Below are 27,572 nucleotides of genomic sequence, written 5' to 3'. Positions count from 1 at the left end.
TTTATAACTTTTTGCTTTTATTTAAATGTTTTCTGAAAACATTGATTACAGCCTTGCCTCAAGTTCACCCATCAACTTCAGCCACGAAAACTCAATGGTTGTTTGAAATCTGAAATCCTAGTGGCAAGGGGTAATGTAGTGGTTGACTTCGGCAACTGGAGAGCATGGTGGATCACAACATAGTCATTCATAAACACAAAATGGTGCAAGAGGCTCTTTGGTGCCAAAAAAAATGAAAGGTAACTGTCACTGGTGTATTTATGAACGTTATTGAGAAGAAAGCAATCAAAGTATAAACTCTTCCTCACAATACTATGGAATCATTAGTCTAAAGACACTGGAGACTCCTGTACCTTGAGTATTCTGCAAAGAAATATCAGTGTTAAAGAAAAGCTGTATAAAAAAGAAACCATTAGAAGAAATTAATTATCTGAGAGAGAAGAATACTGTGGCTCTCAGGATGAGGAGAAGAGACATCAGTTACAGCCCAGTCCTGCAGTGGCCATATCAGACTTCTAAGAAGATCTGTGTGCTGAGATCTTGCAGGATCAAGGCCTTAGTTTTCTTCCCAATTTCAGTTGGGTGTTTATGTGGTGATGTACCTGCAGCATCTAAATATTGAGTAAACTCATGAAAGAGCATACTGCTCAAGTCATAGTACAAACTCAAAAAACATCAACAATTTTACTGCTTTAGTTATATTCCAACACCTAGCCTTAAGGAGAAACCCCACTCGTCACATGGAAGCAAACAACAAACCTTAAAGTAACTTGCAAATTCAAATAACTCATGATTCATTAAATATTTTTAACCAGATAAGCATTATAAAAAGTCAGACTTATTTGTGAAATTTATAGACTACAATGTATTAGCCGATCTTCGCTTAAAGATATACATATTTACAAAATGTAGACAAATTTCTAGCTTGAGTAGAACAGCAGGTAAACAAGAAACAGAGAGATAAAGGGCCAACTTCTGCCATCACAAGCACTTGGGGTTCCACACTGACTCCAGACACGATTGCATGCATAAGGTGTGCATCAGAGTTGCATATATGTATCTGTAGGTATAATTTAGCTCACTATCTAGTTTCTGTTAGAACTCCTTCCTTTCACCTTGATCCAAGAGATAAGGGTTCTATAAGTGATTTGGCTGCAAAAGGAATGAATAAATCATTCGATTCTCTAAAACAGTAATATGTGCAGTCATTTTAACTACTTGGATAGATTTATAATATTAAAGCAATTTTCTATTTCAAAATCCTATTCTAACTTGAAACTAAAATAATATCTATGAAAGAAATAGAACAGACTAAAATATCAGGATTCTCAGACTTTCTTCTGGAATTATAAACCCTTTAAATGCAACAATCCATTTTTAATGCAAGTTTACTTCACTGGACTATCACAGCATGTCCTATTTGCTTTTTAAAACCAGTGCTTGTCTCAGTGTATTCAAATATACAACTGAAACATTTGCACCCCCTAGCTGTCACAGGTAAAACACAGTACTTATAGCTAACTTACATTCATTTTCAACTTCAAATTTATTGAGGCAGTTTATATCAATGTATCCATAAAATAATTCAGAAATAACCCAAGTATACCATTTAAACATCTTCATGATTTATCCATTTATACACTCAGTACACAAACAACCCAGCCTCTGTACAGGTTCATCACATGCAAACCACCCATAAAGACAAAAACTTTAGTTAAAAATAAGTCACAACTCAGTGTACTGTTTCAACTGCATCTCCATTTACCAAATGGCACATTGAATATTCTGTAAAATAAGATGTTTTTAACAATCTTGTTAAAAAATCCTTGGGCAAAATATTTCTAGACTTAAAAAACATCCCAAGATTTTTCAAAACACTCAAGATACTATACAACTTATAATAACCTTGAAATAGGCTTACAAGGTTGTTAACGAAGGTATTTACATACCCGATAATGTAAAGCAAAAATTCAGATTTCTAATAACAAAAAGGTGATGCATTAAAGATTTATGAAATTAAAATTAAGGCTCTTTGTATAGTAATTTATGTAACTTTACATAATAGCCAACTTTGGAAATGTCAGTCTTGCACATTCTTGTCAGTCTACTGCATTTAAAGCAGTAGAGTATATTAAGTATTACTTTGAATAATTACAAGCTACTTCTATGTTTGAGCATGCTTTTGAAACATTGTAGTTATTAAATATTTACAATGTGTAGCCTTCAAACTTTATGTAAAAAGCACAAGTATGACTGCCTGACTAATACAAACACCATACTTGCAAAAACATTTTGCGTCTCAAAATTAAATGCAATTACTAGAGTTTTAAAAAGCAAACCAGATTTGAAAAGTTTTAGTATGTGCCTGAATGTGGACAGCAAAATTTGCTCAAATAACTCAGACAGTAATGTTTTTCAGCTTAGATTGAAAGTTTATTTTGTATCAGACTTCAGTTTAAGCATATAGAAAAATTAAATATTTAAAAAAAATATTTCCAAGAGCATGTATGTTTTCTGAATGATGCCCTCACATTTGTTGAAAACCCACTACTGTCTTACAAGGTGTAATGACCGGTCCACAGTTAAATTTCAGGATTTGTGTTTAACTGAAAGCAGCTTACTGTATTTCAAATGTCATTTCTCTTAAAAAGCATAGGGATGTAAAACACTGAAGACAGAACAAAAAAAATGGAATGGTAATCTAAGGATCAAATTCATTAGCCATTTATCCTACTATATCAAAATTTGTAGTCAGAGTTGTCTTTATTGACTTTATTTTAGTTTTTGTACACAAAGAAAAACATGTTCATATCCATCATGAACAAAAACTTAAAAAGGCAGAACTAGAAGACGTGTGTTCTTCACCAAAGCAAAGCTGTGCTAAAGGTTCCAAACATTTCCATTTTTAAAATAAATATTTTCTTCTTCCGGTGTCTACATTCCAGTCTTCAGAGTATCACTGGAAACTGAAGCCTATCATGAAATACACACGTTTAAACAGAGTCCCAGCTCACTGTGTTTGGTAACTTGCCATACCATATCCAGCTTGGTTAGGTATTACAGGAGCACCTTGTCCCTGGGCAGGCTGAGCACCAAATCCACCCATCCAGGCAGCAGATGGAGATTGGCTTTAAAAACAAACAAAAAAGGCAAGCCAATCAAGTTATTTACAAAGAGACAATCTGATATCGCTTCTGTTACCTTCTATTCCTGCCAAGGTCAAAAGCTTCCCAACTTCTCACAAAAATAATGCACATACAGGAAGATTTTAAAACAGGTTCTCCTCCTAAAATGTGCCTGCTTCTTGGAAAAAGCCACAAGCCAAGAAACCTATATACTAGCTGCATGGGCTAGCAATCTCCAAAGCAGAAAGGTATTGTTCAAATACATAAAAGGGAATTATTAAATTAAATCAATTTTAAAATGCAGCCCCATTCAAGTTAAACAAAACAGACAATTTGGTTTGGCTCAGACGGAGAAGAAACATTCTATTATTTTCAAGAGCTCTCTGGACCCTATACAGTTTTCTTATCTACAGGAGATGATGACTTGGCAAATTGCCAGCATTTGGAGCAACTTAATTTTATAAACTCAATATGTATCACACCTTTTCCATTAATATTCAAATGCAAGGAAGATTTAAATATAGTATTTAGGGAATACGTTAATCAAATTAGACAGATTTTGTGTAGTACTTAAATATAAATTCTTCCTATAGCCACACTCAAGTTTCTTTGGCTTTATTTCAAATGCAACATGATCAGTCTGAAGCCACTTAATTGAAGAAACACACTTGGGTACAGAAACAATATGAACTTCTCCACTGATTTTACAGCAAGAGTTAACATTATTCCAAGAGCTGTGCAAACTTCTATCAACATCACTGATGCAGATGTATAAAAAAGGAAAACATAATGGAGACACATCTGGGTGGGAGAGGGGGAACGCGCTGATAAGTCAGCAGTGAAAAATATTACTGTGAAATCCTCAAGAGAATATTACAAAATTAAGATAATGTTTAAAAAACTGTTCTGGACATATATTTTAAATACTCTTAAGAGCAGATGAATGCTCAGTTATGCAGTCCATGCCCTTCAGAGTTAGTATGCCACTTAGGTAAATGCTTTTGGGTTACATGGCATTATGACTGCTCTCAGCTACAGGCTGTTGGTTTTTTTGTTTTTTAAAATAATTGCCACCCAAGAGCGTTGAAAATCATCTGCTAAGTTCTTTTAAATCAAGACTCAGAGTCCACCAAGGAAGCAAAATGTGTCTACCAGCCATCTTTTATCTCAGAACATCAATATACACAAAATGTTGAAACAAGTGCATATCATAATGCACTGAATAACTCCTCAGAGAGCATGAGATTCAACAGACTTAAGCTTCCTAGTGAAGAGGGTTTGGCCGGAAAGGCTTGAAGCAAGAGCATTCCTGATACCAAATTAATCTGAAGTGGGGATTACTGAAGAGTTTTAACATTTTTGGAGAACTGCAACACACCTTTTTTAAAATATCTGAAACAAGTATAATCACTTACTCTACTCCAAATCCTTGTTGATTCCATGCTTGACCATACATTCCATAAGATGGTACTTGCCATCCGTTGGCCATATATTGCCCGTACTGCTGTGGATTTCCATAGACTTGACTCCATTGCCCCCACTGACTGTAGTCAACCTAGGCAAAAAAAATAGTTCGTAGTACAACTCCTACAGACACATTAAATTTTATGATGGCTGGCAAGGGCAAAACCTTAATCTATGGCGTTATGATACCGCTGGAGTTACAATTCTTTGCTTTAATTACTGAAAAAAGAATTGCCTTTGCAATAAGAATAAGGTTTCAATAGCACCATAAAATATTTGACTGGGGATGGAGCTAGTCTTCAGTAGCTCAATTAGCTAGAATTCAGAGATTTCCCAAAGCTGCTTCCCATCTTGAATCATACAAGAAGTTATGTTCCTATAAAGTTGCAAGCCCAACCTTGTAGTGAACCGCAATGTGCGCTACCAAAAAGACCAGACCATGCAATTTCACTAACTGTATGTATTAATACTTTATTAATAATGTATCAATGGGGAGAGATAATGGACAAGAGATTACACTTAACACAGCTGGCTTATGCAAAAACACTCAAACTACTAAAAATAGATTTAAAATGTAATTACCTGTTGGAAGTTTTTAGTCATATCAGGGGATTCTTTACCCCAATAGCATTTAACAACATGTCCTTCAATTGTAGTTCCATTGACTGAAACAATAGCATGTGCTGCACTTTCATGGGTTGAAAACCTAGAGATAAGATAGAAATGAAATTAACACTATGTTTTACTATAATTGATAGTGCTATTACTTTAAAGAACTGTGACTACATGCATGCGTCACAAGTAGAGCTGGGTGAAAAATTGTTGGCTGAAACTCTCCTCCCCTCCTACTCCCCAAATACAGATTTGGGTCCACCGAAACATGTGAATGTGCGTTAATTCACCAAATTAGTTTTTAAAAGAAATCCAAAACTTTGTTTAGAAATTTACTTCAATTTCATTTTTATTAACTCAAAATCTAAACAAGTTTTGGGGTTTTATTTATTTTTTTCCACTTTTCAGTCTGCTGAAAGTTTAAAATGTTTTGTTTCGGGTTGACCCAACCTCACCCCCAATGACTAGCAAATCAATAACCAAAAAACAAAAAAATAAAATAAATCAGATATTCAGACAACTCTAATAATAAGAAATGCAAAAATCTTACACCAAATTGAGGCTGCCTTTGTAAGCCTTTATTTTCTGAGAAGCAAATGCCCATAACCTTTAAAGCTTCAATTTCTTCAATGTATACTGCAAGCGAGAGCTTTTAATTTAACAGCACTGCTAATTAAAGTACATGTTACATAACAATACATGAAATTCTAATATATTGAACAATCATAGATTTAGTTTAACAGCCTTACCTGACAAATGAGTAACCTTTTTCAGGAAAAACTCTTATTTCCATAATCTGTCCAAATGGTGAAAACGTCTGCCTCATAAGTTGATCTAAAACAGATGATATTTTCAACCAATTCATTAGCAACCTTGGGGCTGCAAACTCATTAGTTAACACGTCCCCCGTACCCTCAATAAAAGTGAATCATACCTGTTAGTCCAGAGGCAATTCCTCCACAGTAAACAGTACAATTTTTTGGACTTGACTGATTTACTACATCTTCAAATCTCAGCTGTTTCGTGCTATCTATACATAGAAAGGGTCATTTTCAAACATTAAAACAGTATCTGCATTCCAATAATTTTTATATAATTACAAAATTATACATTTGACAAATCTGCTCAATATTTTAAGACAAATCAACAGGAAAAATAAGAAAGATAATGATTTAATATACTAGGCCTTTTATTCCTGAATATCTGGGAGTCAAACACATACTAAATTACAAGTTAAGTGAATTTGGTGGCTTAAGCGTATTGCTAACTGTACATTGTAAAGTCCAGCATAACAGTACGTGTGCTGGAGAGCTAATAAAAGGTTAACACAAGCATCTTACTTTCTTGTGTACTTTTAGGAGCAGGTGGTTTTCGTGTTGCCCAGTTAGTTCTGATCTGACGGCCGCCCAACCACTGGCCTCCCATGTGCACAATTGCATTTTCTGCATCCTGAAGGACATCAGAATTAAGACTCATTCAACATGTATGGACAAGGAGAGAAGACAGGCAAGCCTACTACTTTTGAAAATGTACTCATCTGTCACTGGGATTAATTTATATATAACAGCAATACCAGTTACTAATAAAGTTACTGTAGTTTTCAAGATTTGGGGCATTTAATATATTAAAGCAGCGACATCATAAAATTCTGCAGTAACAACAAAATCCAGTAATGAAAAAATTACTTCACTAGTGAATTGCTATTTCCAATGCACAGAATACACAACAGAAGACAATGGAAGCCATGTATATAGCAAGGATACTATACCTAGACAAGCAAACAGAAACAAAGCCTATAATTGAATACCCAGTGATCTCCTGATCAATGTTCTATGATTACCAAAAGCAATCTTAAATAAATTAAACCAAAATATAAGAGTTTAGTTATACAAAGCTCAAATTATACTATAATTAGTCTTACCAATAACTATATGGGGAATGTAGTATGCAAAAAAGCATTAATAGAAACAGATGGAAAGTAACAAGAACCTATTATACTTGGATATAGAAAAATTCATAATTATGAATTTCCTTGATCTTACTGCTTTATCTACAATATTCATAATGAATACATTTCTGACCCACAGATTTCCAGTGTGACAAATTATGTATCAAGAAGGAATTGCTGCAAAAGGGTATTGCATCTTCATGTTCAAAACCATCATCAACTTGGTTGCATATTGGTTAAATTTTGGTAGTAAATGGTGATGTAAGAGGAAATACTATACTCTGAGAAGGCAGAACTGTAGGTAAGAGGAATTTGCAAAGCTGAGATCTACCCCACCTTCTCTACCACCCAACCTAACCACCTCCTATTACCCATTTTTCCTGCTACAGCCTCCCGTTTGCCCCTTCATGGTATTCAACTTATATCACCTCTGAATGCAGTCCAACATTTACAGAGCCATAAGAGCAATCATCATCATACAAACACGGAAAATAGACAGTCCATAGCCTGAACAGCTTAATTCAGACATAATTCACAAGTGCACCACTGAATGCAGATACTTTGAAGGAGGAGAGACAGGGTCACATGGCACACAGTTTGGAAGACTGTTTCAAAATCATGGGGGCTAGAACAGGTTCCATCTCCCTGAACTACAAGGTGCAAAGCTGAGAATATGTGGGGATGAATCAGAGAAAATTGGGAGGAACTTAAAAGACAAAAGCAGGAACAGTAGCAGATGAGAGAACAATCCTGGTCCTACAGTGTGCCGAGCACTTTCAAGAGAGAAAAGCACAAAGCACTCAGAACTTTGTAGGACTGCCTCCAAGTGTTTCATATTTTTGGAAGAAAATAAGACTTAAATGTGATAGAGAAAGGGAGGGATACCAGAGAAGAGTAGATGGGCACATGCAAGAAGTAATTTTAAAACACTTTTTTACACTTAAAATAAGCAGTGGCTGATCTACAGAGACTAGCACTCAAGAAAGTAACAAACCCAGCCTATCAGTTAAGAGTTTTATTGTTTTTTTAATTAAAATATCTGGTACAAAATTATGTGGTCCTATTTGACACTAAGAAAATACCAAGTTCCAAACTGAACTGTACTATTTACTGGTACACTCTTAAAAAGGAACAATCACGTAATTTAGGCTCTACATACATATAAACCATCTAAACATTTTTTCTGCAGGGCTGAAAACTGAAACAACCTTATGATAATGCATGAGAATCAGAAAATAAAAAAAAGACATATCTACTTTTGCTGTCTGTACTGAGGAATGCCAACTAGACAAAGCATAAGTGGTAAAATGTAAACTAGAGTTTCAGTGATTTCAATTTTAATAAACCAAGGTTTCTTAATATTATTTTCATCATGGAACGTCCTTTTAACTATGAAATCACTGAACTTCATTTCAACATTACAAAAATGACAAAAAACAATGTGAAATACTTCCAACAACAAAGCACTAGATATGTTTGTTATAATTCCGAGCCCCTGAAATATTTGTACATTTGTCTCTTTTTCAATACACAGAACGAGCTTAGAAGGCAATATGGAGGAGCTATGTAAACAATCCCTCAAGTACTTCTGTATAAAAATAGCTCTGTTTCTCATAGCTACCTTGTGTGGGCAATTCGTTTCACAATATGTTCTCAGATATTTTAGTTAACATATGGTATAACTTAAAATTACTCTTTATAAAAAGCACCTTGTTGCCATAAATAGTGAGGATGTATCATTAACTATGGACACTGTATTTATTTAATATAATTCTAAAAAATAAGTTTAGCAAGCCTATTAAAGGGCTAGTCAACGTAAGTCACTTCTGTCTGGAATATTTTTATCCATTACTACTATATTTAAGATTACAGGGGGAAAAAAAAATCTCTTCACTTTTACTGTATGTTTACCTTTTGTTTGACAGTACTTTGTTTATAGTCAATTTCAATATTTTCCCCTGAATAATCAATTCTTTTCCCTTAGGAAAGGGATCACAGCAAAGGAGGAGAGGAAAACCTTTTTTTAAAAAATGGAAAAAAAACCACTGGTAAAATTACAAAAATTGGCAGGATGACTCTGGCAGGATTAGTACCTGAAACTTTCAACTTTTTTTTTTTTTTTAAATACAGAGGACTGACTTCAAGACTCTTTAATAACTGCTCTGCATAAATACTGGTCTGTATAAAGATTATTCCTGCAGTGTGGTTACTCACCAGTTTATTATAAAATGATACAAAACCATAGCCTTTTGATTTTCCAGTTGCCATATCTTTAACTACCCGTGCATCCCTGTGAAAAGAAGCACAGCTATATGAGGGAATTATTAACAACCTTCAAAATAAAAACTAAAAGGAACCACACACACTGTATTGTGAGCATATTTGTTTTTCTTTTTATAAATTCAGTTAGCCCTAAAACTATAGCCATTCCTGAACTCTCCCTATTGCTTCTTTACCTGTTAGAAAAAAGCAGTAGGACAAAAAAATAACATGTAATAAACATGCAACCTATCCACATAACCTCTTCTGGCTAAAACTAAAATGTTCAAATTCGAAGTTTAAAAAGGAACAAAGTTTCCTTTTCTAATATTCTATTAACTAGGGTCCTCTAAGGTTTACTGTTCTATAAATTACTGTAACAGTTCTATCTACTTTACCATGCATTTTCTAAATAGTTAAATGTCTTCTGCCTAGTGATACAAAATATATGAAATATTAAAAAATTGAAAAAGAGGAAAAAAAATAGGAATTAAAAGGCATACATGGCCTGGTTAACAGATTTCTTTATTTTTCTTGGTCAATTCTCTACCATCATTTTGGAGTTTGGGCAGCTGTAAATTTTGAAAAATTGACATTTTCAGAAATTTAAGAAAGGATAATAAAACTAACAACAATGCTAAGCACACCAGTACGAAAACAACAAATTTACACAGAAATTTTTAGTGAGTAAGTTAAAATGATTGGAAATATAGAACTGCACTGAATATAGAATGTTAAAATGTAAATACTAAAATATGTATATATAAATAATGTATAATAAGAATAAATAGAAATGAGAAAAAATCTACAACTGAGTTCCAGTGTGCACAGTTCCTTGCAGTTAGCCTTCAAGATCCTGTCCATTCTTATGAGCAATTCTGCAAAATAACCAGAATGCTATTACTTTTAATTGTGACTTGGACTTTAGAAAAACTGCAGGTCTCAGGTATAAATATAGACTGAGAAATAGAAACCTGTATTCTTTTTATATTGATTTTTAAACAGTATTACTTACCACATTTAGAGATAAAAAGCAAAGTAAACAACAAAATAGCAGAAGGTAAGAAATAAGGTTTATGGTTCATTTAAAAGTGTACAGAGCAAGAAAAATGAGAATTTTTGTTCTTAGCAGAAATATAGTCCTGTAAAGTAGCACAAAAAGTTCATGTGTAATTTTTTTTAAAAGGATTTTAAAAAGAAAGTGATATGAGATCAATGTACTTTTTGAAGCCACTACCTTATTCAAAAGAGACATACATGCTTTAGCACTTCAAGAATTCTTGTAATATTTAACATGTTCAATTAAAACACAATAGATGTTTTGAAATCTAATCTCAAATATGTAATATAGATAGGTATTTATCCCTTAACTGACAGAAGTGTGCACAAATATAAACAGCATTTTTTCATTGAAATACAGCACTTTTAACTTCACCCCCCTTCGATTAACTGAAAAGTTATTTCATACTTTAGGGGAAAAAAAAAAACTTACATTTATACAAGACACATTCATAACTTAGCTAAGTTTTACAACTAGCTACACTTACTGCATCTCAAAATAATACCTTGATATTTACCTGCTTTCCTATACTGCCTATAGGCAAGTCTGATGGAATACACACCACTTGTAATTTTTGAAATCACTATTCTGCACACAAACACTAAGCAAAAAAATTAGTTACACTAACAAAAGCTGTTGATTTGTTATTTTTCTGGTTATTCAATTAAAAACTGTAATGACCTTTATATGTAAATTAGGTTAAAAGCGTACTGCTTTCAACTGGATTGGAGAACAGAATTCATTAATTGTATTTACAAACATGTGATGCACAACCTGAAATGAAGACATCTCACCACCCACCCTAACATAATGAAAACCTTATCGCACAATCTGCAAAAAGATGAAGAAATACTATTTCAGACAAAAAACAAATTTATGCTAGTTTTCCCTGAAATGATGTTTGCAGTATTGATTATGATACTTACGATATTTTACCAAAAGGAGCAAATGCTGACTTGATGTCTTCTGTTGTTATTTCTGGACTTAGATCCCCAACAAATACATGGAAGTGATCTGCAAATAAAGCATTATATAATCAAATATTTAACTGCTATCTAGTAATTTAACTCCTTGCATACTTCTGAGAAAGTGAGTCTTAACAAAGAACTGGGATCCAGGAACTCCAAGGAAATTTAATTCAAGGATTCCATCAGACATTCAACAGTAATTTAACTTCTCCACCTCAGATTTTTAAAAAGGCTCCAGAGGTAATCCTGGCAATTACTGGCCAGTAAATTTAACTTCAGTACCAGGCAAACTGGTAGAAACTATAGTAAAGAACAGAATTATGAGAGCCACAGATGAACATGATATGTTGGGAAAACGTCAACATGCCTTTTGTAAAGAGCAATCATGCCTCACCAATCTATTAGAATTCTTTGAGGGTGTCAAACAAACATGTGGACAAGGGGAATCCAGTGCATATAGTGTACTTGGACTTTCATAGAGTCTTTGACAAATTCCCTCAACAAAGGCTCTTAAGCGAAGTAAGGAGTCACAGGATAAGAGAAAGGTCCTCGCTTGGATCAGCAATTGGTTGAAAGACAAGAACGAAGGATAAGTATACATGTTCAGTTTTCACAGTGAAGAGATGTAAATAGCAGGGTCTGCCAAGAATTTGTACTGGGATTAGTGCGGTTTTCAACATATTCATAAATGGTCTGGAAAAAGGTGCAAACAGTGAGGTGGCAAAGTTTGCAGATGATACAAAATTACTCACGATAATTAAGCCAAAAGCTGACTGTGAAGAGCTACAAAGGGATCTCACAAAACTGGGTGACTGGGCAACAAAATGGCAGATGAAACTCAGCGTTGATAAACGCAAAGTTATGCACACTGGAACACATAATCCCAAACAAATACAAAATAGCGACTAAATTAGCTGTTACGACTCCAGAAAGAGATCTTGGAGTAATTGTAGTTCTCTGAAAACATGTGCTCAATATGCAGCGGCAATCAAAAACTATCAGGATGTTAAGCACTATTAGGAACGGGACAGATAATGACAGAAAATATCCTAATGACACTATATAAATCCATGGTACACCCACACCTTGAATATTGCATGCAGTTCTGGTTGCAACATCTCAAAAAAGATACATTAGAATTGGAAAAGGAGAGAAGGGAAACCAAAATAGCTTCCATATGAGGAGAGGTTAAAAAGACTCGGACTGGTCAATTTGGCAGAGACAACTAAGGGGGAATATGATAGGGGTCTATAAAATCATGAATGGTGTGGAGAAAGTGAAATAAGGAAGTGTTATTTACCCCTTCACATAACACAAGAAATTGGGGTCACCCGATGAAATTAATAGACAGCAGGTTTAAAACAAATAGAAGAAAGCACTTTTTCAAACAATGCATCATCAGCCCGTGGGAACTCATTGCTGGGGATGTTGTGAAGGCCAAAAATATAACTGGATTCAAAAAAGATTTAGGTAAGTTCATGGAGGGTAAGTCCATTAATGGCTAATAGCCAAGATGGTCAGGGATTCAATCCTATGCTCTGGCTGCCCCTAAGCCTCTGACTGCCAGATGCTGGGTCTGGACAAGACAGGATGGATCACTCAATAATTGATCAGTTTTGTTCATTCGCTCTGAAGCATCTGGGATTGGCCATTGTCAAAAGACAGGATACTGGGCCACATGGACCATTGATCTGACCCAGGATGGTCATTCTTATGTTTAGTTTCCACCATTTGTAAAATAGAGTAAAATACAGGGAATGTTTTAAGACTTCAATTGTAAAATATGAATGTGGGTATTTCTTCTATTAAAACTCAGCATGAGAGGTAAAATACAATGATATTTAGACGTGTCACTGCAACCTATTCTTACACTAATCGCTATACAAATATTTCACAATGTAATACTGCGGTATTACTTACTGGATGTATCTTTTTTCTGGCTACTCGGTGTTGTTGCCCAGTTTACTTTGACCTCCTGAAAATAAATGTAAGATTTAGCATAAATGCATAAAACTAGAAATTAATGTACACTCAAAGGCCACTTACAAATATTAACCTACACAAATTCTTTCTTTTAGAGGAGAACAAGAGTTTTTTTAAGGCATCAGAGGATGTATTGATCATTTTCAGTGAAATTCTTCACATCATAATTTAAATATTTTACATAAGTCTAATTTCTTAAACCTTAGCATTTTTATACACAACTTACCTTTCCCAAAATTTTTCTCCCATTCATAGCAGCTAATGCAGCAGCTGCATCTCTGTGTTCATAAAATTCCACAAAGCAATAAGGGTCATTGCTTGTATGCTGCAAAACAGAAAATCCAACAGAAGAGTTGACCCTTCTGCTATCGGGTTGCTGAGAAAAAAATCCAGGAAAAAATATTACTTATAGCTAGAAACTTTAACAATGTTATTTCATTAGTATAAGATAACCTTTAAAATAACATTAAGAATGTAATACATTGAACTCTAATTTTTAAAATTCAACTCTTTTTGAAGATACTTCAATTATACTGAAAAATGTGGACATTTCTTATCAAGGTTAAATCCATTTTTTAAGTCTTCATTTAGCATTAGTCTACTAAGCTTAACACATACCAGGTTACCTGCAGAGGGGAACAATGGGTTTGGGAAATTCTGCATCTTTAACACATACAAAGAAAGCCTGAAAGGTTTTATCATTTCCCTCCTATCCCCTTCAAGTTTTTCTTCTTCCTCCTCCTGATTGACAAAAATCTTTCCTTTATTTGCCAAAGGACTCCTTGGTAGACCAGAAACCTGGAGTGGGAGCTCTCTTAGCTCCAACAAGTGAAAATATTAAATCTTGTCAATAGTTGGATGCAAATATCTTTTAAAGGAGTCAGTGAGTTAATAGTAAAGTGTAAAAGTGACTAAATATCCTCTCTTCACAAGTGGTCAAGTTTTAGTCTCGATGCTTGTGATATCATAATGCTACATGGTCTCCAATCATCCATACTGTATGCTAGGAACTGCTGGGGTTGGAAAGACCTGAATTTCTAATGTAAAACCAAGCAGACAAACCTGTCAGACTTTCTTTAGACATTTTGAAGCAGGGAAAAGGAAGGGTACAAACAGCCCCATCTGCCCTTCAGGTCACTTTTAAATAATACTAATTGCTAAAAAGTTTTATTAAATACAACAGAGATATTAAATGTAAAGACAGTCAACGACTTCTGAGAAGCCAATCAAATCGCAATCATTACAGTATGAAATTCAAAAACTAGATTTTAAGCTTTGTGAAAAATGTTTGCAGCGTGCACTAAGCTGGGGAGTTTTACATTGGGATATCTGCATTACTGATATTGTATGTACAATCCCAGGACCAAAGAGCTCATAAAGCAAGTTCTGAAAAATAGCTAATTTAAAACAAAATTAAGTTCACTTTAAGAACCCCATTTTCCCTTCTTTCTTCTTTCACATGTATAGGAAAATTTCTGTTGTAAATTAATTGCTAACCCACCGTGCTCTTGCACAGCAGCACTTTCTCCAGTAGTGCCAGCAAAAATGTGGAGATTGGGTCTTTATTTCACACCGCTTTAACCGTTATTAGCCAATATGTTGGTTCATATACGAAGTATAAGATACAAAGAAATGCCTATTTAAGGGACATGTGCTCAAATATAGTTTCCAGAGGGATATAAAGGAATGCAGTCATTCACTCACATCTCTGATATTGACAAAAGAGAACTGGATAGTAGGGCCCTAAAGTGGCACTAAGGGACAATAAAGAGGGCAGAAATAGCTCTCCGAAACACCCTCAATACAGGGCATCTGCCAACTGGTGCAGAGCCAACACATGGGCTCTACGCTGGCCCTCCTCTCAGCCCTTATGATAGGGACATGTCAGGAGGAGGACAGGATGTGGCTGGGGGCCCTGGGAAGCATATTTTAAGAGTTAGAGAAGTCATGAGACTGCACTAACCACAGGACTGGGGTAGGTCCCCAGGTGCCCCAGAACACCAGATACAAGTAAGGCTTAAAGCCCCTTTTCTCTCTCTCCCCCCATCACATTCCTGCTGCAGGAAGAGGAAGAATGGAGGAAACTCAGGATACACAGTGCATGTATTAGAGTTTATTCTTCCATTAGAAAATGCCCCATTTTCACCCTCGTTTCAAAGAAAGGGCCTTTTAAGGAGTGATTCTGGGTACCTCTGTTTTTGGGTGTCCAATTCAAGATTCCTTTAAAGGTCCCAATTTGCAAAAGTTACTGAGCAGCCACGCTCTGAAAAAAATCAAACCCATTCAGGGCATCTCAAGAAGGGCACCCAAAATCTGTAGTTATTTTTGACTATTTGGTCCATGTCTTCTACAAGCGGGATAACAAAAATGGAAACACAGAACTGAGAGCAAAGTAAAGTAGCATGCTAATTAGTCCTGGGGAAGAAACTATGCACCATCACAGATGGACTCATTCAATACTATCTCCACTTGGGGGAGATGAGAGAGAAGTTGGTGACTAGGTCTTGAGCAAGAGGCTCTTAAATAGGAGAGCTAGTTTAATGCCCATGAAAAGATGAAAAGTGCTCTGATTTTAGAGAGAAGGACAGGATAGGCAGGTGCAGCTCAGCCTGTATCCATAAGTATAGTTTTGCCATGTCTTCCCCTGCAATACACCCACTATTCTAGTTCTGGAAAAGAGTCTGCAAGTTGAATGTGAATTATGTACTCATTTTCAAGTTGTATAAATGGGAATAAGGAGTAAAAGGGTTTTAAGGCACCTATTACCCAAACTAGGTTTGGGATGCATTTCCACAAATTAAAGGCTGTTGTACTGACCTACTGTACCACCAGCATAATATTTCCATCTAAATCTGAAAGGAAATGCAAATACCACAGACATTCAGACCTTTGCAGTCTATTAAATACAATATAAAATACAAGTGTTAGCATGCTGTTTGTAGTGAACCACCCTAACAGAAACATCATACATTCCATTTTCTGTTTTCTCTCAATCTGCATTCCTGAAACTCAGACAAGACAAAGATGCCAGTTAATAATTTCTAAAAGCAAGCATTTAAATTTGGTACTACTACAGGCCACCAAATTCAGGGTGAACTTTGAACGCGCACACACACTTTAAAGGCCATAAATGGACACTGCACATTTGGATACTTTATTACAGATGAAACCTGTAATTTGACTAAGAAAATGGCACTGATTCTACTCTTATTGATCTATCTTCTTTCAGATTAGATAGATGTCAGATTACTAGTCTGTCCTTGAGTTGACTGGCTGAAGAGTCCTGGGTCAGTGAAAGATGTTGGAATATCTCAACCCTTCATCCATTCTAGACTATTTATTGACAGCTACTGAAGTCACTGGGTAAGGAAATGAACATGTGTGACTGAGAATTTACCTACAGCAGATTACTAGAACTCCATTTAACCATCTATGGTTATTAAAAATGTAGAACTATAAAGACTGGGTTAAAATGTCTGCAGTGCTAGAAATTCCCATCAAGTGTCACGAAACCAAAGGATGCCAATACTCAATTATACAAGCTGAAGACTGTCTTGGAAGGAACTTATTCCTAAAGAGTAAATGGCAACAAGAATTCTGTTGCATCAGATGACAGCCTTTGAGCACAAGCTGACAACTGCTTAGTCATGCATAGCGTTGAGTCCAAATATATAGAGCCCTGTGCAGATACAAAATTATATTCGCGGATGCGGATATCCGCAGATATAAATCAGTATCTTCAGAACTGCAGAGCTCTCACAGGAACCGCAGCAGCGAAAGGAGCAGAATGTGGGGCTGCCGCTCCCAGGAGCCAGTGCCCCGCGCCAGCGGCTCCTCCGGTGCGGCTATAGTGTCTCCATCCCTGCTTACTGGGGAGGGTATCAGGCTCACTGGCAGCTGTTCCTGATCGTGCTCATGTGTTCAAGTGGCACGCATGCCCACAGACAGGAGACGCAGATAGCTGCGTGGAAGGGCCAGAGGCAGGACTGGGGACGGTACAGAGGAGGAGGAGGAGGAGAGGAGCTGCCTGCATGGGGTCCTGGGAGCGGCGGCCCCACGTTCTGCTCCTTTTGCCACTGCGGTTCCCAGGAGAGCCTTGCGGGTCTGCAGGTATAAATTTGTATCTGTGCAAGGATCTACAAATACAGTTTGCCTAGGAAGCTATATTCCACCATACACCAGTGTTGCAGAGATATGCTGCCAATCTGATTTTCTGCATTTTAATGCAAACCCAGTATGCTATATTTGATACCATTTGAAAATGGAAGGCCTTACCTCTGTTATCATTTTACAGCTTTTGCATGGTCCAATCTGGCTGAATAACTGAAGTATAAGTACTTCAGTCACATCTCTGGAGAGGTTTCCTACATAGCTACACAAGGAAATAAACAGTATTTTAAGTCCAGCAACTTTATCTCCAAGTTTATAATAGATTTTAACATATTATACGATTTCTATGTAAAACCTCCTTTTAAATATCCCACACTGAACAAAATACTTTACATTTGCATATGAACTTATTCACAGTTACTAAATTAACAAGTTTCCTAAATTATAAGACTGGCAGTGCAACTGAGATCATGAAACTAGAAATAATCATGTAATAGTAGATAGCAATAATGCTGCTGTCAGCAGCAACAAAAAGGGAGAACAGGCAATCAAGTTGGGAATGATGTTTAAAATCCAGTTTTGCTACCCACTGACTAGAGAAAATTATTCTTTTATATAACCAACATAATATTTCTTAATATTTTATTGATATATAACGCAGCCAAATGTGATGACAACAAATGATCTCATAGTCAGAGAGCTCAATTCTTTGGTTCTATTGCATCTAGTCATTTGGGGGAAAACAACAAACCCACAAACAAGAATGTAACTTAGAGGGTAGTACAGAGAAGGAGTATTCCATTAGGCATCTGTTGTGGTAACTGAGAATTCCAGAGGAAGGGTAAGTGTGTTAAAAAACAGTATACATGCAACAAAACTCTTGCAAGTTTTGACCAAAAGTCATTCTGATACTAACTACTACACTGCCTTTTTCACACCCCCCCCCTTTTTTTTTTTTTTTTTTTTTTTAAACTTAAGAACTTTTTAGTACTTACTCAACCTTCGGGACAATTCCAAATTTAAAAGTGTATGAGTTGGTCAATTTCAGGTGAAAAAAAGTTTCCTACTCAAACTCCAACAGGAAAGTTCATCTACTTTCTTCAATACTGAAAGCTAGTAGAGAATCTAGAATGCACCTCCACAAAAGGTAAAGCCATATCATGAAAACCTGCTGAAAATCCACATTTTCTAATTTGAATTATCAAATTTCAGTAATGAAATGTAAAGCTTTGGAACTGAATTTATATGTAAAAATTGTACAATGATATTCAGTACATTTGTCAATAAAGTCTCAAATCTGGAGCACAGGAACGTTCACATCATGTAGGTATATTTACAACTTAAGAAAAGGAGTACTTGTGGCACCTTAGAGACTAACAAATTTATTTGAGCATAAGCTTTTGTGAGCTACAGCTCACTTCATCGGATGCATTCAGTGGAAAATACAGTGGGGAGATTTATATACACAGTGATATACCGATGATATAGTGATAATCAAGGTGGGCCATTTCCAGCAGTTGACAAGAACGTCTGAGGAACAGTGGGGGGTAGGGGGGATAAACATGGGGAAATAGTTTTACTTTGTGTAATGACACATCCACTCCCAGTCTCTATTCAAGCCTAAGTTAATTGTATCCAGTTGGCAAATTAATTCCAGTTCAGCAGTCTCTCGGAGTCTGTTTTTGAAGTTTTTTTGTTGAAGTATTGCCACTTTTAGGTCTGTAATTGAGTGACCAGAGAGACTGAAGTGTTCTCCAACTGGTTTTTGAATGTTATAATTCTTGACGTCTGACTTGTGTCCATTTATTCTTTTACGTAGAGACTGTCCAGTTTGACCAATGTACATGGCAGAGGGGCATTGCTGGCACATGATGGCATATATCACATTGGTAGATGTGCAGGTGAACGAGCCTCTGATGGTGTGGCTGATGTGATTAGGCCCTATGATGGTGTCCCCTGAATAGATATGCGGACACAGTTGGCAACAGGCTTTGTTGCAATGATAGGTTCCTGGGTTAGTGGTTCTGTTGTGTGGTGAGTATTTGCTTGAGGTTGGGGGGCTGTCTGTAAGCAAGGACTGGCCTGTCTCCCAAGATCTGTGAGAGTGATGGGAGACAGGCCAGTCCTTGCTTACAGACAGCCCCCCAACCTCAAGCAAATAAAACTATTTCCCCATGTTTATCCCCGCCCCCACCCCACTCGCCACTGTTCCTCAGACGTTCTTGTCAACTGCTGGAAATGGCCCACCTTGATTATCACTACAAAAGGTCTCCCCCACCCCTGCTCTCCTGTTGCTAATAGCTCACCTTAAGTGATCACTCTGGTTACAGTGTGTATGGTAACACCCATTGTTTCATGTTCTCTGTGTATATAAATCTCCCCACTGTATTTTCCACTGAATGCATCTGATGAAGTGAGCTGTAGCTCATGAAAGCTTATGCTCAAATAAATTTGTTAGTCTTGAAGGTGCCACAAGTACTCCTTTTCTTTTTGCGAATACAGACTAACACGGCTGCTACTCTGAAACCTGTCATTACAACTTAAGAGTATCACAATGCCACCCAACTTTAAGTATTCAAGTGTGCCTGTTAAACCACAGACACTTCGCTTTAGTGTATCACTTTCAAACAACTTCACAATGAAGTTTAATACATATGGGTAAAAATGGAGGCAGGAATACCACTATATACTAAGCGAAAGCTATTTAAAGTCTGTTTGAAAAGTTGCTTCCTTCAACTAACAAATGAGAAACACCAAATATCTTTAAAATCACTTTTTAAACACTTACAGTTACTCCCTTTTATCTGTTTATTACCTTTGAAAAGCCTGAAATAAACTCTCTGCCAATGTTATAGTTCCCTATGGTCAGTCTTCTACTCGAATGGTGATGAAATCAACACTACATACTTGATTGGTTTTGCACCAGTACCACACAAATCTAAATCAAGAGAAAACCTTTTAGGTTTAAAAACAGTATTTGTTAACTATTGTTTCAGTGAATGTAAAATATTTGTTTCTCTAATCTCTCAACCAGGTCTTAAATTTTAATCGGGGTCCAGAAAAACTTTTTTAGATATCAGCTGGATATAAACTTTCCCATTTAGAATATGCATGCATATTTACAAAGTCAATTCTATATATAGTAGGGAAAACTCACTATCAGAAACTAATGGTTCACAACATTTTAGAATAAATTTCACTGAACAACTTTTTCAAAAAAGCTATCCAGACAAACCAGCTATTTGGCTTTTATTTATATACATTACACACACACACACAAAATATACAGCAGCCAGCTACACTAACACTGAGAACTACACTTCTGTCACTACTTGTAACACGGCTGTCAATACATATCACATCTTTCACTGAATTGCAACATAAGATTTAGAACTTTCTTCTAGGTTACCTAGCCACAACAACATGAATTGTCTTTTCAAACTACATAAATATATGCCATACTAAAATTAGTTTAAATTTTAAAACAGACTAAACGATACTTAATGTTTAAAAAATGTGTAGACTATTCATAGTCTGAACCCAAAATTTAACCTTTGAGGATGTTACTAGAATCAGACAAAAAAATAACTGAGATTATAAATAAAACAATCCTTGTGAAGAAATAACCATTAATTTTGTAGGACCTACATAATGAGCACTTGTGTTTCCTCTGCTATCACTGCAGCAGTATAAGCTAACACATTCCCAAATGGTGTACATAGTCCACACTCATCAATTGCGCTGCACAAACATGAATGTAAACAGAGTGAAGTCAGGGTGGCTTCATCTCCATTGACTCAAAGAAATGAGGGAAGATTATGTTTGCAATATAGTAAAATATCAGAAAGAGCATCATTCCAAGGTGTATATTAATACTGTGCAAAAACTATACAAAACAGAACTTCTTTCATGCTGGCAGGAAACTAGAAAAATCATTCTTCAGGAATTAGCATAAGCTTTACTCCACACTAATTTAATAAATTTCCAAAAAGGACAATAGGCAGGTTTATATAACTACTAAAAAATCATTATGAAAAAGGTTAAGAACTTACTATAAAATTCATGTTTCAGCCATTTTGTAGGCTGCTTCCTTATGGAAAAAAGCAATACTACTCTGGGTCAGTTAGCTCCTATATTTGAAGGAAGTATAATGCTTTATTGGCTTAAGAACAAGTTTTTAAAAATTCCCTGAATGAATTTCAGATAATTGCATCATTCTATATTGTAGTATGTTTTCCTTCAGCTTTCAGTGTTATAAAAAATATACAAAAGCAGTTAACACTATTCTCAAATTGCTACTACCATTCTGAAACTGCAGTACTGTAGACTCAAGTACACCTATACTACACACACACACAAAAACTGCAGCAGCAAGTCTCAGAGCTAAATTCAACTGACTTAGGCTCAGGCTATGCGGCTAAAAATAGCAGTGTAGATGTTCCCTTTCGGGTTGGAGCTGGGTTTTGGAGCCTGGGCTCCATCCCAAACAGGAATGTCTACAATGCTATTTTAAGCCCTTTAGCACAAGCCCCATTACCTCAAGTCAGCTGACCCATACTCTGAGACTGGATGTCCTGGGTTTGTTTGTTTGTTTTTAGTGTAGATGTACCCTCAGACCAATCTGTAATATAATGTTAAACAACATAAGCATAGCAATATCTGCAGAGTCCAGATTTTTAGAACCATTTGGCCATGCAAACTTATAGAAGTTCGGGCCAGTGGGAGTTAAAGATGAAGATTTAGCTTCAATATTTCATGTAGTCTTTGTACTTAATATTAGCACTACTCCCAATATATTCAAAGAGGACTTAAAACAAAATACAAATATCAAACAACTTTGGTGTAAAGTACTTGAATATCCCAAATAGCCAGGGTACGGAAGACATTCAACCCCTTTGGAACTGAAGTCTTATGTTACCAAAATCCACTCCCCATGAAGCCACAAAACACCAGCTTGGCTTGAGTGGCAAGACAATATACTCATGACTTCACAACAGCCAGGGAAACAGCCACTTGTAACATGCAGCCAGCTTAGAAAGTTTTTTTAATATAAATTATGCATAGTTTAAAAGTTGTACTATCTATTTAGACTATAAAATACTAAGTTCGCAGAACTATGCAATATGACGTTTGGAGTAAAGCAAGTGCTTTTAAAAATACTACTTCTATGGTCTTCCAAGCTTTTTATATTATTATAACCCACAGGATAATAGTTTCAATTTTGCAAAACCATACATTATACAGTAAAAAAATGTACTTACTATACCTCTCTAGGCTGTCTCCTTAATTCATGGGATATCAATATGCTGTGGCTTCATGCATATTGACATATTTGTACAGTGTGTTCACTTCTGTAAAATTGTGGCATTTACATACTACACTGATAGGCATAGTTTAAAAACCTAGACCAGATACCAGAAGTCCAAGATATTATACTACTGAATGATTTTGACAATGTCTATAGACCAAGGACTTGTCTTCACTACTGAGGTGAGTCGACCTAAGTTACGCTACTCCAGCTATGTGAATAGCTGTGAATATCTGGAGTTGACATAGCTTAGATCGATTTACCCCGGTGTCTTCACTGAACTGCATCGATGGGAGACGCTCTCCCGTCGACTTACTCCAGCTCCCCAAGAAAATTAAGGTAACAGGGTCGACTGGAGAGCACTCTGTGGTTGATTTAGTGGGTCTTCACTGGACCCACTAAATCTATCCCTGCTGTATCGATTGCAGCAGTGTGGATCTCCCCGTAGTGAAAACCAGCCCCAAGAAACAATATTTGAGGTTCACAGATCCTGTTAAGCTAGTAGAAGAAAAATTCTAACAGCAGAGCACATCAACCATCAACTAGGCTGAGGATCAAAAGAGCTCTATGAGGGCAACACTTTTTTATCGCTGTACAGTAGGCAAGTGAGGACAGCTATGTTCATAGCTACTTCTTTTTGGCCCATCAAAGTTCTTCCAGGTTCTACCTTAAAGAAGGTTATTGAATGTTTGCGGGGAAGGGTAAGAAAAGGGGAAAGTTATATGGTGAAAATTTCACATGAATTCCAACTCTCTGAATTGGTCAGATGGCATTGTCTCACAGATACTACTAGTGAGCTACAGGAAAGAGGAAATGCTTTGGAAATTCCATATTGTAGCTTCCAGAAATGGAAGCTATTACCTTTATCTATGAGACTTGGCTTTAAGTGAAGTTTGAGATTCAAAGTTTTAGTCTTAGCTCAGTGCCCCATGGATCAGATCCACATTCCAAAATACATAATTTGGCATAGTGGGTGATATAATACCTTTGTGTACAGTGGTGACTATGCGATGACTGCTAATATGGAGAACAAACAACTTTAGCGTGCTAAAAGGACAGTCCCAAGTCAGAGTACAGATCATTGGCAGGACTCACGTTCTAGCTTCCCAGGGAATCAAAGTAATAAGACTTCAATGTCTACTGTTTGTGAAGGATCCGACAGAATTTACAAGAGTAAGTTTGATTCCAACTGAAACTTTCATCTCAACAAGATGTGTTATTAGTAAGTTCTAAAGTACTCTTATCAAAAGAGTTTTTGAGGCCTCAAAAATTTAATACAATTTGTTAGTCTAATATATTTTATTACTGATTTCAGTCTCAACTAGCATGGCATTGAGAATCAATTCAAAAGTACTTTTTTGCTGTTACTTTCTATATAATGTTAATAAGGAGAGGCTTTGATCAGAATCCAGACACAGAATCCAGACATATGAGGCACTGTAGAGGTAAACATAGTTCTCTCTTCCTTACCATACTGCCATGTTATGCTGATGAAGTGAGCTGTAGCTCACAAAAGCTTATGCTCAAATAAATTGGTTAGTCTCTAAGGTGCCACAAGTACTCCTTTTCTTTTTGAAAAATAAGCTGATAAATTATCGAAATACTACCATTTCCTTGGACAAGTGAGCCAACTATAATTTTTTTCAGATTTATATAAAAGCCTGCTAGCTGAGAGAGGTTAAATGGTCTTTGTTTTCTAGTATTTCAGATACTTTGAACCATTAAGAAAGTCATTAAACACCAGAAAGCAATATAATACCACTTAAAATACTGCAAAATAAGTTAATACTGTAGGCAATTAACATTTAAAACAATTACTTAGGACCTAAGGCCTTTGGGGTTTTTTTTGCCAATTAAAACATTTGATCCCTAGCTGTGCTGTCTATAGGAGAAAAAACAGTAACATACAGTATTTTCCAGTGTGGCAATAGAAGAGAACTCCTGAGATATATTTTCTCTAATAAGTGAAATACCGCATGGGCACAAAACCATGACACTTATTTTATTGACCACGTGATTATACAATTGGTCAACTGGGTTTAAAGATAAAATACCTACTACTTACTTTATAGAAAATTACTTAAGAGTTCAATGTGCAATATTACTATTTGGTACTAGATGTCAGTGAGCATCTTATTCAAATGAAAAGGCATGAATGCTATACATGAATGGCTTAACGTAGGCCAGTAATCTTAAAAAAAAACCCACAAGATGAGGATTTGAGAGAGAATCCTAAATTTAAAAACATTATTGGTATTTCAGATAAAGCTAGAGGTGAGTGGAATGTCTAAGCAATTCTACAGCAGGATTTTTTATATTATTATGCAAGAGAAAATTATTTGTATTTTAAGAAAAGCACTTACTGTATATTAACTTGACAAATTAAGCAGAGATATAATCATATGTGATTATTCAATCTTCTTCTGCAGCTCTTCTGAGGTGTTATTTCAGACATCTTAGCACAAATGTAATCTTGTCATTAAATGGCTAAGGGTTAAACTACTTCACTTCCAGATGCCTCAGTCAAAAGTATAAACTACTAACACCACCAGAACTTGACAGCATCAGTCAAAGCATATTTAAAACTTAGCCTAGTTCCAACTTTCCCAGAAGTGTTTTTGTTTTTAGAGGGGAAGTCAGGAGTATCTTTCATTCATTAAAAATAAATGAAATTAAACCTCACTGTGCATCTTACTCTTTCTCCTTCCCCCACTTAAAAAAAAATCCTAAGATTATTCCCCATTGTTATAAGTGAATTCCAAGTCCTTTTAGGCAGTCAATATCCATTTCTAAAAGTTATTTGGGGTAGAAGGACTCAAAATATGTACCTCAAAGAGCAAAGGCAGGCCTGGTAACTGTTGTTATACTAAATCAGGAATAATCGAATCCAACTTTTGTGGATTGGGGAAGAGGAGGGTAAGAGACAGACAATATCACCTACAAAAATAAAATTGGTTAGAGACCAATTTTATTCCCAACACAGTCTGCATTTTTAAGTGTCTTAACAACCCAAATTAGGCCCCAAAGGCCATTTCAAAGCTATTTTCCCAAGGTAGGCAAAAGGGCAACATCTTTCTTACCCACATGCACAGTCTGAGTTTTTTGTATTTCATTTAGTATATATACTGTTCTTCACAAAACTGGCAGAGGGAGCTGAGATTATAAACTAGTTGAAAATAGTCTGAACAAAACTTATTTTATTTAGACTTTTAAAAATGCATATAAAGTGCCAATTTATACTTTCCAGGTACCTCCCATATAACTTAAAAATACAACAAAATATTCCAACATAACGAAAGCACAGCAGATTTCAGTAAGACTATCAGCAAACTAAGCAATTCAAAACCTCCCATTTTTTAAAGATTAAGCTCACTTGCTTAGAAGGAAACCTTCAAGCTGTTAGTAAGTCACCCCATACTGACACACTCAAGATGATGTGAATTCTCATGACAGTGTCTAGCAAAAAACATACTAAGTAAGTACTGGAGAAAAAAATAAATGACTTTTCTAAACATCCAGTTTTAGGGAAAGAATCCTCTTTCACAATGGTCTTCACCTCACCCCAGGAAAGAAAATGAAACAATGAACATCTGTTTGATGACACCACAAACTAGAACCATGAGAAATCCATTTACCTTGGAGTAGCTGTGAGCATTCTTCTGCCACATATACAATTCAGATGGGTGAAGGGAGGGTTTAGTCGCAACAACAAAGCAGGCCGACATATATGCCTACCCTACTACTCTTCCCTTAGCCTCAAGAGTACAATAAGGAGCATGCCTTCCTCAAAATTGTCAGTCATTGATTATGCACCCCATTCACAATTCTGGATCTCTCCCGTGCCTCCCTCTACACTCACACGTCTTCTGGCTCTCCACTTCCCCTCCCAAAGTCAGAATCATCCAACCTAGTTTCCTCCTCCTACCTCACTTCAGTTTTTGCACTTTGCCTTTCAGTTACTGGATCTTCCCCTCCTCCCAGTCAATATACTCATCCTCCCCCCCGTCGGTATTCTACTCCTCCGCCTTCCCACACTTCCAATTTCTGGACCATCTCCTCAGTATCACCCGTTGCCCTCCCCCGTCAATATCCTCTGCCTTCCTCCATTCCTCCAGGTTATGTGTTCTCTCCCCCCAAAATTCTCCTCCCCCTTTCCCTGTTTCTGTAGCTTCCTCTTCCCTCCCTCTTGCAATTTCGGTCCCACCCCAACTCCCGTCAGTATCTTCCACGTTCTCCTTCCTCTCTCCGGTTTCTGTGGTCTCTCCTCGCGCCCCCTCCCCCGCGTCAATATCCGCCTCCCCCCGGCCAGGCCCCTCATGCTATGGCAGCACGTCCCGCGCCACGCTCTGAATCCCCCCGGCCCGCCCGCCCCGTCAATATCCTCCCTCTAGCTCCCGACGCCCCCCAAGCCCCTCTCCACCCGGGGGCTGCTCCCGGCCAGTCCCCACGGGCCCCCATTCCCCGCCCGGCTCCCGCTTCTCTTCACTCACAGGGTCCTGGGCTGCCCGTCGTCTTCCATCACGGCGCGTGAGGGCCGTTCGTAGCTGTCTCCGGGGGGCGCGCTGGGGGGGGGGCTCCGCCGCGCACTGAGAAGGGAAGGGAAGGTGAGGGCCCCAGCTCCCCTCGCTCAGTCTCGCCCCCGCGCCAGGTCCCGACACCGCAGTCCGAGCAAGAGAGGGAGGCAGCACTACAAAATGGCCGCCGCCGCCAGCCACTCAGGAAGCCGCGAACTGCG

The 27,572-nt window shown here is 36.8% G+C and overlaps 1 protein-coding gene across 3 annotated transcripts; it reads right to left on the bottom strand.

The window, feature by feature from the left end:
* Positions 1 to 27,572, bottom strand: TIAL1 (TIA1 cytotoxic granule associated RNA binding protein like 1). Of its 3 annotated transcripts, XM_073354218.1 has the most exons (13): positions 27,328 to 27,571; positions 20,345 to 20,467; positions 17,695 to 17,791; positions 13,646 to 13,795; positions 13,357 to 13,411; positions 11,395 to 11,482; positions 9,364 to 9,439; positions 6,542 to 6,650; positions 6,136 to 6,231; positions 5,951 to 6,035; positions 5,172 to 5,295; positions 4,541 to 4,680; positions 1 to 3,128 (listed from the first exon to the last, which is right to left on the bottom strand). In XM_073354218.1, exons 3-13 carry the CDS (start codon positions 17,704 to 17,706, stop codon positions 3,011 to 3,013), a joined length of 1,053 nt encoding a protein of 350 aa, XP_073210319.1. In that variant the 5' UTR covers positions 17,707 to 17,791; positions 20,345 to 20,467; positions 27,328 to 27,571; the 3' UTR covers positions 1 to 3,010. The 3 variants fall into 3 exon arrangements, with proteins under 3 accessions (XP_073210319.1, XP_073210318.1, XP_073210320.1); XM_073354217.1 differs by lacking the exon at positions 20,345 to 20,467 and having other exon boundaries at positions 27,328 to 27,572; XM_073354219.1 differs by lacking the exons at positions 11,395 to 11,482; positions 13,357 to 13,411; positions 13,646 to 13,795; ... (1 more) ...; positions 20,345 to 20,467; positions 27,328 to 27,571 and adding an exon at positions 9,912 to 9,986.

The sequence above is a fragment of the Lepidochelys kempii genome, chromosome 7, assembly GCF_965140265.1.
Source record: "Lepidochelys kempii isolate rLepKem1 chromosome 7, rLepKem1.hap2, whole genome shotgun sequence".
In the NCBI taxonomy this organism is placed as follows: Eukaryota; Metazoa; Chordata; order Testudines; family Cheloniidae; genus Lepidochelys; species Lepidochelys kempii.
Note: the sequence above shows the minus strand (reverse complement) of the source record. Positions and strands in the feature narration are given on the sequence as shown.

Bases quoted from the DNA above. Each gene is read 5' to 3' on its own strand.
- TIAL1 (XM_073354217.1), bottom strand. From the start codon at position 27,356: ATGGAAGACGACGGGCAGCCCAGGACCCT. The intron at 6,232-6,541 runs GTAAGATGCTTG...TTCTATGTATAG, and splicing joins TCCTAAAAGTACACAAGAAA to ATAGCACGAAACAGCTGAGA. The intron at 5,296-5,950 runs GTAAGGCTGTTA...TCTTATCTCTAG, and splicing joins AAAGGTTACTCATTTGTCAG to GTTTTCAACCCATGAAAGTG.